The 12,820-nt window shown below is 39.2% G+C and overlaps 1 protein-coding gene across 2 annotated transcripts in view; it reads left to right on the forward strand.

Annotated features, from left to right (window-relative positions):
• Positions 1–12,820, forward strand: part of FGD5 (FYVE, RhoGEF and PH domain containing 5) — a 66,872-nt gene that overhangs the window by 37,829 nt on the left and 16,223 nt on the right. For both annotated transcript variants that reach the window (XM_033071558.1, XM_033071557.2), the window contains exons 8-11: positions 1,105–1,155; positions 2,638–2,696; positions 6,802–6,873; positions 8,362–8,430. In XM_033071558.1, the coding sequence (XP_032927449.1) occupies positions 1,105–1,155; positions 2,638–2,696; positions 6,802–6,873; positions 8,362–8,430 (251 nt within the window). The remainder of the gene's footprint in view (positions 1–1,104; positions 1,156–2,637; positions 2,697–6,801; positions 6,874–8,361; positions 8,431–12,820) is intronic.

The raw sequence follows: 12,820 nt of genomic DNA on the forward strand, positions 1-12,820 counted from the left end.
AGGAACACTAAATATTGCCTGATGACATCACATAACCCCTTCCTGCCTGCCTGAGTACAGGCAGACACTTTCCAAAATTCAGGTAAAAGCCAGGTGGAGTTCAGGATGCCAGAGAAAGCACAGCCCTAGAAAGAGAAACGTGTATGGATAGGACATTCAAGGGAATAGACATCCATGCACTGCACTATTCTCAGTACACAGGTCTAGTTCTTGGGTGTGGAATTTGCGAGTCTGGACTAATCAGCAAGATAAGAATGAAGTATTTCTAGACTAGGATCTTAAAACTGTAGCACTTACATTCCATGGTCTTTAAAAGCATAAAGACCCAGACACAGAATAAGTAGGTGGTCCAAGAAAATTAGTCCAAAAAAAGCCTGGTTAAAGGTTTGTGTATAATGCAAATACAATTGTTGTCACACTAAGCACTATTGTGTCTATCTTACAGAACCTATTTTCAGAATATGATTTAGTTCAGTAGTAGTTATTTGAACCCTGGTTTTACAGAACTAGTGTCTCCTTCCTGTGCCCATAAAAAGCATATGACTCATTTACTCTAACTGTAAATATAGCCAACAGCATGCATTCAGATGGGAAAACAGAATTAATTAGGAAAACAATTTTTTTGTAAAGTGGTGCTTCAGCAATTCTCTTGACCGAGAAACATTTTTGACACTGTTTATTTATTTATTTATACCTGCCAAGTTACATGAGTTCAAATCTGTATCAATGCTCTTGCATTGATTCTCAAAGTAAAATGCCATGAAAAATACCATCATCATCAAAGATGAGTTTTGCTTTGGAAGGAGGTTATATATACACTTAATTATATGGGAACAAAGTGCTGTGGGACATTAGCGTGGATACCCCATTCCTGGAAGTGTTCAAAGCCCAGGCTGGATGGGGCTTTGGGCAACCGGTCTGCTGAAAGGTGTTCCTGCCCATAGCAGAGGGATTGGAACAAGATGGTACTTAATGTCCCTTCCAACCCCAACCAATGTCTGATTTTGTGATGAGGATTTAATGTTTTAGCTAACAACACTGCAAATTATGTTGATCTGTATTCTGACTGTTGCATGTCTGTGTTTGTTTGATCATTTACTACAGATTACTTGAATAATCTTTGTCCTGATTCTACAGAGTATGAAGCCACACAAGGTAAAATGAAATTGGTAGAAGAAAACTTCTGTTTTGCTAACATTGCTTCTAAAGAGGTGCAAGATCTCTATACTCACAGTATTCTTTTCAAGACTTTGCATTAATAGGTTAGATGTAAAATTTTAAGAATTGATTAGTAATTTAGACAAATAATTTAGGACAATAATGCTTTCTTTTTTTAATAGTTTTTATAGTTTTGACATGATGGCACTTACAGAAGAAAAAAATATCTATGCAGGCATGGTGCAGACACTGCAGTTTTGCCCCAGTCATCAAGGAAATCCTAACCCTTTTAGGCTTTGTAAATATTTGGCCTAGTCATTGTAAAGTCAATTCAGATGGCTTCCCCTGTCTGATTGTGCACCATTATCTATGGTATGCCTACTGTGCTCTGTGAACTTGGGAGAAACCCAGGAGGTTTGAATTGTGTATCTGCATTCTGAATTCCTTAAGGCTACATAAAGTTGAAGGACATTGCATAAAAAGCAGTTCTGCAAAATCAGGAACAAATCCACTGCTAATACCATCCTTTCGAGCACATGAGATAGATAAAGCAGAAGTCTCTTACTCCCACTGAAATCAAAGCAAGTGGGGTGTCAGTGGGAGCAGTTTCCAGGCTGGAGTAAGCAGGAGTAACATTGTATTAATGAAATCAATTCACCCTTCTTACACTGATTGTAAATCCAAACCAACTCATAGCAATAAAGTCAGTGGTTGACTAAAAGTCAATTTACTCTGCCCAAGAGCAGAAACTCATGCAAGATTTAGGACCCTAGTCACTGACAGTAGAACTACAGTTATACCAGTAATTTAAACAATAGCAGGGCAGACACTCAAGCCCTCTGACCACAATTGCCTATCTCATTTGTGGTTAGGAGATGCTTGTGCCATTCCTAGCTAGCATGCTCCCAAGTTATGGACAGAAATTGATAGAAAGCTCTGTGCCACACAGGAAGGGATGTGAAATAGGGACCTGAGCCATGTTATGCCACTCTTCTCAGTGCCAGCAAACACGTCCTAGCCCAGGTTATTTGCCAGTGGAGAATTCAGGAGTTAATTCATGTCACCACTTCATACACATTTCTATCAGAAAAGGATGACATGTCCTCTCCCTCAGCAATAAGGGGTATAGCTTAGACTGCTGCGCTATTTGGTGGCTAAAGCTGGGTTGCATTCATCTCTCTATATCACAAGACATTGATAAAGGTTTGCAAAATATTACAAAAAAGGTTTAGTGCCATCTTAGGTGCTTAAAAGTGACCCCATAAACTCCCTGGGTCAGCACAAGCATGATGCAGTTTCACACAAGAGAATGATGAAGAGAGGAAGGGGGAGAAGCACTGTGTGCCATGTCGGGGTTGCTAGGTAGTTGTATTACAAAAGTGACAAAGAAGCCAAAGGATGCCCTTACAAACAGGAAGGATTTGATATTTTTCTACTCTTTTGTGTGATATATGGTGTTTGTTTTCCTTCATCCCTCAGCTGCCTTATTCATCATTTCTGAAATCACAGACCAAGCCAATGACAGCATGCTCCAAGCGGTAAGTCCTACCATGACACATGCTCCCCTGATCAATACTGTGTTTTCTACACATCTGTTCAAGAGAATACATATGTCTGCTAAATTCTGAAGCCCCCTTCAAGGTGACATTCAAGGGCTTATACAGATCTGTTTTACAGTACTGCAGATGTGGAGTTGGTCTATGCCCTTCAGTGCAGCTTTGCAAGATGTAAGACACTATAGCCAATAGCACAAAGGGTTTTTTCCCCTCTTGGGGTTCAACTCACTTCTTTATAATTTCATTTCTCGAGCAGTGAGAGGGCTGTTAATAATCATTCAGGCATCATGAAATTCAAGAGACAAAGAGATAAAGCATCACATGTAGTATCATCACATTAAGAGGATGCAGATGAAGGAAAGGTATGTAATATCAATATTAGTAAGAGCTTGTTTTCAGGTAGGCTTTTAAGGCTGAAAAAGTGAATGCACAAGAATAGACAAAGGGAAAAACACACTAACTGGTTATGAAGATGAAAGAGCAGATGTAGGTTGCAGAGAGGATATCTAACAAGCCTAGAGTTTTATCATAAAAAGGAGTGCAATCTGACCCCTTTTAAAACTAGACTCTGAAACTACAGATATTCAAAGCAAAGTTTTCAACTGGTTTGGTTCTGATTTTCCTTCTCCTCAGGCAAAGAATTTATACTCATATTTTTCCATTATTTAAGCAGTCTTTGTACCAAAATAAATATTTCTTCAAAAACCAGAGATCTTATGAAAACCTTCCAGAAAGATCTCAGAGCTTTAGGGATATCTGTGTTAGAGGTTGAGAGCTCTAAGAGCTCCGTTCCTAACAGATCAAGGTCACACATCTTTTTCTGGCACTCTGCTTCTTTAGATTTCAGTCAGATATATGGGATATTTATATAAATACTTTTCTAAAGTTAGAAGTATATATAACTGGCCAAAATCAAATTTGCTGTGTTGCATTGCCATGAAATAATTTTGCCTCTACTAAGCCATGCTTTAATTTGGAGAACGTCATTATATCATCTGATTCTTACAGATGTCACAGATTGCTATTAATAATGTCTGTTTTGGAATAATTTCATCACAAATTCCAAATAGAGTTTTACACTTTTGTTGGGTTTTTTTTAATCGTATCATCAAAGCACATGTACTCGTTTTCAAAACTTTGGTATGGAAGAGATGAAACAAAATTTCCTTCTGTCCCTTCTGTGTGAATGCAGGGGATTTTGTAAAGGTGCAGGTTCATGAGAAACAAAGTTCAATTTTCTGCTAAATCAGAGGTTGGCCTCCTGAATTAACATCCCAGACACAAAAGCCACTTCTTTTCTTCCTCTCAGTATAAAAAAAAAAAGAAAACATAAATGCAAATAATTACTCTAATTACAGAAGAAACTGAACAATGCCACTTATTTTAGAGTATTAATAATTTGTCATGTATCTGGTTGAATTTCTAAGAAATAATTTAGAGTTGGCATATACCTGGAAGGAGGAAGATTTCTGTTGCCATGTACCAGCTCATCAAACTACACTCCAAAAATCTCATTGGAGCACTGAATCAGGATCTACATTTTCTACAGAATATCAATGATGCATTATTAAGGGTTTTTTTTATGACAATAAGAATCTAGCAGTTTTTTCTGGGAACTATTAACCCAGGATTTTCAAGGAAATTATGGCCATAACTATCTCCACAGAATTTTCACCACATAGGAAAATATTACTTTCAATTTACGGTAGTACAAGGCACACCATCGCCACAGAGTATTACGTCTGTCTGTAATTCAGGGAGATGAACTAAGCAGGGTTTGTATCACTCTTTGGATGTCTACAATCTGTTAGAGGCCCTGAGACACTAAGAGCTATAAATCACTGTTGCTGTTAACAGCTGGTGAATTCCTTGGGGAGGTGCTCCTGCTGCATAGAAATTATGATAAAATTATGGAAGCTGCAGTTCACCACTAAAATGGTCACAATAGTACTGTCTGGGTGGAGCTTTGCTTTCATTCCTTAATTGTAGAATTGTGAGGGATCTTTGAAAGAAGAATGATGATAGTTTTAAGACCAAAGAAGAAAGCTATATAAACTGGGAATTTTGGGGAACTGACAGGAAACTGTGCCCCACCCCACCCCCCCCATCAGTTGTCCACATTCCCAGATAAACCACTACCCTTCACATGTGATGGCTGTTTGACTTCCTTCAGGAAATGAGTTCAATACTTCTCTGTCCGTTTCCTGGAGAACATGTGTCCATATTGCAAACATCAGCATTTCAATAGGCATCTCTGCCAGCAGTCCTGAGAAAAGCTGGGCTGCTGCAACTTCTCCCTCTGGTAGAAACCCAGATGAGTAGTACTAGCCTGGCATGAGTGTGCTCACAGGAGAACACTGCTTTTTCTGCAGATGAAAAACAGGTTTTCATTGTGGAAGCTGTTAACTGGACATGTTTTGCCAGGTTAAAATACCCTTCAGTGACAGCAAAGTCCTTTGCAAATACTTTTTGCAAAAGTCAGCTGTCTCATGATCCCTGATATTTCTTGTGCTATTGTTTTATATGCTCTTTCCATTTTATTTGCATATAGAATTTTAGAAGTTACCTGAAAAATTCCATTTGTTACTTCTTGCATTGCAAAAGAGATACCTGGCAGCTGAAATTCTTGAAAATGTGTCAACTGTCAATTACATTTGCATGAGCACAGTGCAGCCCTGTGCTGGTCAAGCCTTGTAGGTATTTCCATGCATTTGACATCCAGTTACTGATTAAGAACTAAACTTAGTATCATGGTAAACAAGTTTGAATTATTTCACTAGGGCAGTAAGACAGGAAGGTATTTCAGTCTTGTCTCAAAAAAGCAAGCCCAGATAGGTACATGAATTGTGTTAGCTGAAATCCGGGGTAAATTAGCCTTGACATACCATCACGTTGACTTGGATATGCTCCTTCTGGTGTCTGTGATAACTTTCTTAATTAGTTGATTCTGCAGACACCACTGATTTGTATCAGGTAGATACAGTGTACGAACTAATCAAGTCTCACTAATCCCAGGGGTATATTAATGCTAGTTAATGGAGCAAAGAAAAACAAACCATTATCTGTTGTAGCACAAAACTCTACTCAAAGGCTATCAGATCGTGAAGTTGTATCAACTATGGTCCTTGGTTTGCAGTTTATCTTGGTGCATAACTGAAGATACAGAATACAGTGGCTAACTTAGGAGACTCCTAATTTTTAGGGATACTCCAGTGATGACTCACTGCTGCTGCAAAGCCCATTCTACTGTTCTGATCAGATAAAACCACAGCTGAATCCTATGCACAAGCCTCTGTTTTACCAGCCTCATGTGCTAAATGGAAGGAAATTTGAAAGGACTAGCAATATTGCAAAGGTGCAGATATCCCTTTTTCCTTCTTAGATTCATCCGATTTTTTTTAATGGGAGCACAGGCTTATCTAGGTTAATCTCATTTACCATCTTCATAGATAAGTTCATGCCTGGTGCCAGTGCCCACTGACTGACTGTGCTTTAAGGCCAGGTAGATAGTTAATAGTATCAGAGTTTAATCACAAACTTCCTGTTTTTTGTGAAGCATCCAAACAGAAACGCACCTTCATTGCCTGTTCACTAGTGTATCTTCTAAATCCCCTATTGCAAAGGCATTAATCCATTATCACAGAATGTAAATCTTCAGATAATCCCAGCAATAGTGTTAAAGTATCAAAGCATGCTTTGGATTATCTGTGTCATGGCACTTACAGGCCTTTGGAGCAGATACTGTACTTTGTTCCTATTTTATTAGTTCTCAGGGGCCGAAAGTTGGCAAAGAAGCCAATGTATAAATACCATATGAAATTAGCAGTTCCTATGGAAGGTGAACTGGGAAATCACAGGTAAAAGAACTGTAGAAGGCATGTGAATGCAAGTGATGAGGTTTTGTAAAATCCATAACGCAGGAAGAAGACTTACTGGGTGTAAATACTTGGTCTCTGTTCTCTCTGAAACCTAATTCTGTAACATCAGTTCTAAAGAAATAAAATGGTGAGGAGGGGTGAGGGAAAATTTGCTGCTTGGATAAAAACAGTCTCCATGGAGCCTTCTAAATGCTGTTTTTCTCTCCCAGGAAAATCTGCAGAAGCTAGTACACATTGAGCACAGTGTGAGAGGGCAGAGTGGCCTCCTCCAGCCAGGAAGGGTGAGTGCTGCAGACAGACCTATGCTGGTAAAGGGCATTGCTTCTGGCCAGCAATATCTCTATGTGGATGGCCTCGTTTCAGAGGTCTACAGATGTTGTTTACTGAGCTATTGTGATACGAGTCGGAGCACTGGCTTATGTGAAAAACATCACTCTGGCAGTGCACAAAAAGAAGGTCACGCTGGGAAAGACATGCATTGTCACTGCTTTTACACAGAGCAGCCATTTGGCTTTTCACGTCAGCTGTCCTCAGACACCCCAAGGGTAGTGTATTTTGATGGAGCTACTGCTTTCGTCTTTATATACTCCAGTCAAAAGGCTGCAGCTCTAGCAGGAATTGCTTGCAGACTGAAAAGGCTCTGTGCTTTATAAAGCTGTCTTAAATTAGGGCAATTAATTCATTTTCAGATTTGTATTTTCAGCATTCCCCCATGGTGCATTTAACACCAGACACTGTTTTTAAGCAACACATAAACAGAAACATGACACAACACACAGCTCTGTCTTGCTATCCATATCAAATGCAAATTTCTTCTTTTGACTTTCAAATCTGTCCAATTTCCTCAGCTCCAACCTGCTTCTACACTTCAAAAGATTTCTTTCTTGAGTTCTGCAACTCTGAATTTCCCTTCAGTCCACCGATATCTATAACAAAATTCATGAAGCAATTTTCAAGGCATGCATACTCATAGCATAAGAATACTCCTCAGCCAAATATTGCAGTCACCATTTGTTTTTCTCTCTAACAACAGTATTCTCATTTGCCCTTACCAAGTAATGGTTTAACGAATTCTGCAAAGCCCAGCATACAGAATTTGCAGGGTATGTCTCTTTGATTATAAACTGTTCTATATTGGAAAAATACACTACATTCTGTTCTCTGTCTGAAAAGAGCAGATGACTGTTAATCCACTGATGTAGTTCAGTTGTGGCAGACTTGTTCAAATATTACTGCAATGAAGTTCTACTGTGCTGGTTTAGCTGCTTACATACACAGTCCTACCTGCATACATAGTAACAAGATGGACTGAAAAAGTATTGTGCTTGCAAAATTAGACAAATTATGTATGCAGGTACAGTTAAGTTGGTGTAGCATACTAAAACCCAAGGTTTCAGTTATTCTCTTTGGTCTGTCTATTTTAGAGGACTTTTAAAGACAAGAATTCTTTTCTAAAGCCCATTACATGTTAGTGACAGTCACCTCTGAGCACAGTCCACAGTGCAGAAAGAGTGGGCTGAGGACAATTGGGTTTCCAACCCATTTTGTGCTGACACAAATGCAAGCCATGAAGGCCAGCAGAGCTAACCCAGGTAAAGACTCAGCCAGATCATAAGGAATAAGGCTAGAAATAATTTTTGAGGTTCTCTCTCTCTTCTTGTGCTGATGAATTGCGTTGGAGTAGCTCCTTCCTCAGGAGAAAGACTCTCTTTTCTCCGTAAGATTTGGAATGAAATCTCAGGATTATAATCTGCTGTTTTCTCCTTCAGATCTTTGTTAAAGAGGGAACACTGATGAAAGTCTGTGGCAAAAACAGGCATCCTCGCCATTTGTTCTTGGTAAGATTTTTTCATATTTTTACTGTCGCTCTCATATCTTTCCATGCATTTATGCAACCCTGAAGCCTGGCACATTTTAGGCTGCAAGTCATACAACCATCAACAGTGATGTGGCGAGTTAGTTCCTATTGCTAACAGTGCTGTAGTCCTTTCACACATCTCATTGGCCCCACATACAGGAATACATGCTGTGCAACCCTCCACTTGTGCCACAGTTACACACAGCCTTCACCAGGACTTAATTTTGCAAAGAAGGTCAAGTTTTCAAAGGGATCAAGAAGATGAGAACTCCTGTATACCTTCAGGAATTAAGCTGCTTGAAAGTCCTAAGACCTTAGGAGATTTAATCAGAAGCAAGAGAGAATGCCCTACTGTTAAAGTAGCTGAAAACTTCGTTAGGTCACACCTGGGAGGGATTTGTATCTTTGAAGCGGAAGGACTGGGTTTTAGCTCCTGCTGTCCACAAGTATGTAAATTACCTGATAATTTTGTGCATTGCTGCAGTGTAGTTCCTCCAAGCACACACCTCCAACTTAGTGTGGATTAGGACAACAGTTTTCAATGACAGTTTGCAACATTCTTCTAGGATAATTAGGAAAAATGAACCTTTCATCACTTGGCTGGAATACTCTTTACAAGGGTCCACAACCCTACTGCAAGTATTAGCAAATCAAAGCAGATGAAACCCCACTGTTTTGGAGATATACTATGAACACTTACACTTTCTGTTTCGCATTACACACTCCACTGAGCAGCTAGAAAGTGTCTGAGACTCGAGTCTCCTGAGTTCTGTTCTCAACTATTCTGATATCTTATTGTGTAACCACATGTATTTTTATGCACTTCTCAATATGAAGGGGAATATGACGCTTGCCTGTGTCTTAGGACTTTGTTACCTGCTTACCTGTTAATGTTTGTAAAATTCTTTAAAGCTTCCTCCAAGAAAAAAGCCATAAAGAACCGAGCATCACTGCTGCTATTAACATTAAAATATTGCTTGCAGAATTTATTTTAAAATAAATAAATTTTATGCCTGAAATACGTATTTGCTTTAAATGCTGACAGCTTTTCACCATGAGATCATTGTAAGGAAGAGAGATGGCTTATTATGGAAGCCATGTGTTTTGCATTAATCCTTCTTATTGCTCCCTCTTACTAATAACTCCTATTTGCGCACGAGAGTTTTCACAAGTTTCTTTCCCTCCTCAATCACATATTGCAGTCATAATCAAAGAGGGGACAAAGTGCTGGTACTGCACTTTTTTGATTGTTTCAGTGTTTTCTGTGAAAATTCAGATTTTCATCTGAATTAACTGAAAATTATGGATTTCACACAAATCTTCAAATATGAGATATCTGCAGTTCTGTTTTACAGAGTCAGCATCAATGGACTGTAACAAGTGCAATAAATGTCAAAATCATGACGTTGTTGCAGTTTTGGGAAAAGGCTAGCCAAAACTCCAGGAGCTGGTCTTAAGAAACAATGTCCTCAGCAGCAGTAACTTTGAAGTCTACTGACGACCACTTAATAACAGATGATAATTACATCTCTACTGACCTCTCTTCTGAAACACTTGCCTTTGCTAGTATTCAAAATTATTTTGGAATTATGGCTAAGCTGGGACAAAATTCCAAGGCATTGCGACCCTTTAGTCTTCCAGTGTGTTTGTTGCTGCCATCATAACCCATTACTATGGCAAACACTGAAGTGCTACAAACATATTGTAATTGATATAGACAATTTTAAAGGAAGATCAGAAATCAAGTTTATAATAAACAGTTGAGAGGAAAGTAATTTAAAAGTGGGATAAACTTATATAAACTTCTAGTCATCCAGAATGTTGTATCAGTTTGAAGGTTACAAATCACAAGATATCAAAAGTATTACTGGAACAAAGCAAGCACAGAAATTACTTTCTGGGACTCTCTAGTTTAGGAACTATTTTCTGGGGAAAGTCCAGATGCTCAAAGTCAGATGTTAGCTTCAAAGAGAGAAGTGTCTCTTGACAGCTGGAGATATTACAGTAGCCAATGTCTTTTTAATAGATGCTCTCAGTATTGAGAAAAAGTGGGTTTTTTCTTCCTTTCAGTCAGCAAGGCAAATTGTGACCAAATGTGAAGTCATGCAAACAATGGGGTGGAGCTATTAATAATGGTTACTTTCAAGAACCAAGAGACACACGAACTTAGCTTCTTTCCTGGTCTAGCACACTGAGGTTGCAATCAGGCTTCCCGTATTGTGTCTCCAGTAGGGGCAGGGAGAGGGTGATTGGATTGTTGAAGCAACTTGAAACTCATTGGCAAATGTCTACCTTTGGGTTCAGTGACTTTTTAGTATTTTCTTTTTATCCAGTCTCCTCCATATGAATGCTCATCAGGTTGCAAAGCAATTGCATGTATGGTGAAATTGCAAAAAAGTTACTGTGGAATATGGTAATTCCTGCATTAACATTTGAATGGTCTTGCTTTACCTGCTTGTCACTACTATTGCTATGGATTCTCAGTGGTGCCACCACTGTATATGCCACTACCACTTCTGCATTGCTTAAAGAACTATATAAACTGTGGATACAGCAAGAGAACTACTGCATAGCTATTCAGCATATTTCTATCTTGGCATACATCATGGTTATTGCATCAGTCTTAAGGCCCTACCAACACCTTTCACTAATAGGCCATGCCTACATGAAAATATCCTTCCCTCTGTCAGTGCTGTCTTGATTCTGATGCTTTGGGACTCTGTGGAAGAAAAACCGTTGCCAAAACCCCGTGACTAGAATAAATTCCTAAACATTGTCTCTCAAAACTGATATTTATTCAAAGCCTTTCTCTTCTAAGAACCATATTAAAATCCTTTGAAGCCACTTGCAAATCTCAGGTTTGTGTATTTAAAAAACCCCAAACCATTTAGAACATTTTTTAAATGCTTCACATATGAGCAGTGACTCAAAAAGATCAACAGAAGCTAGCATGTATAGATTTTGTTTGGTTCAGCTTTGATAGAATAAGGGTATTTACCTTCTCTATCCCAAAGAGATTTTTTACATGAATAGCATTTTTCTGAAGTTCTTAGTAGCGAACTTACTGTGACTGAAGCTAAATCAAGACCACAGCCTGAAGAGAAATTCAGAGCAAAAGTACATACTGAAGGATAACCCTGAGAATTTAATCCCTACACATCCCAGGAGATAAGCCCATCAAACTGAAGTTGTAGTTAGAATATGCTCCAAAACTTGGGTGTGTGCCAGACTCCTACTTGGTCTGTGCTTTCAAAGTATGCTTTAGTGGTGTGCTCTGAATATATATCTGCCCATAAGGAGCACTGTATGTCTGTGCACAGCCCATATAGGCATGACAGTGTAAAGACAAATTTCAAACGTTTCTGCAGATGCATGTTGTACGTATCATGTTACTCGAGCTGGCTGTTTTGTGCAGGCTGATGGTATTGTTGAACCTGGTGTTTCCTGGCAGGATGTTTTGTGAGTTTTGCTGTGTGTCTGTTTCCTGAGTCCAGTCTCTGTTTACAAGGATGTTGTGGCCTCTGTACAGTGCAGTATGGGCTGCTGAAACTGGCAGGTCCCCTAACTGCCCCCCAGCCACAAGACTTTGCAACTCACAGCCTGTCTCTTGTCTCACCCTACTAAGAATTTCTCTGCAAAAGCCACTTTTTTTGAAAGTGGGTTGCAGGAAGCTGCTATCAAATGTAAGACTGTTTAATGCTCTATCTGGCTGGGTTGGAGTATAGGAGATTTTTGGAGTCACAACTTGGAAAACAGCTCCAGCACACATTCAGACTGCTCCACTGACACTCAGGGCATGTTTAACTCAGACTTGAATAGAAGAAGACAGGGTTCATTATCAACTAGCCTTTAAAACATTCAGAAAAACCAAACACATAGTAGGAGCTTTTAGACAGAGAGAATATTGCATATGGATGCCAGCAGCTCAGCAGGGCTTAAACTTATTTGGTCAGTTTGAGAGCACTGTAGATTAAAAAACTTGCACTGACTCTAATGTTACTGGGTACCTATCACAACAGAGAGAATTATAAAAAGAAAGTGAGGGAAAAAGAAAGCAGTAACAGAAAAAAAGGGAATTATAGAGGAGATATCCTTCTTTCTCTGTGTTGTCCTGTTGTTTTAGGGAATATGTTTGTGCATGGAGCAGTGCAGAATAAGGGTATGTGCTCCAATACCAAATTCTGAGTAGTTTAGGAATTCCAATTATTCCAAAGTATTCCGGCAAACAAGAAGTGTCTGAAGCCCAAGGACTTGTGGGAACTTCCCATAGGGTTCTAGCAGTCCATCTCCTCTACTGCAGATTTCTGAGAGGATGCAAGATCAGCTTTTATCATCAGCCAGTCCTCACAGCTTCAGGGAACAGTGGACAG

The sequence above is a fragment of the Catharus ustulatus genome, chromosome 13, assembly GCF_009819885.2.
Source record: "Catharus ustulatus isolate bCatUst1 chromosome 13, bCatUst1.pri.v2, whole genome shotgun sequence".
In the NCBI taxonomy this organism is placed as follows: Eukaryota; Metazoa; Chordata; class Aves; order Passeriformes; family Turdidae; genus Catharus; species Catharus ustulatus.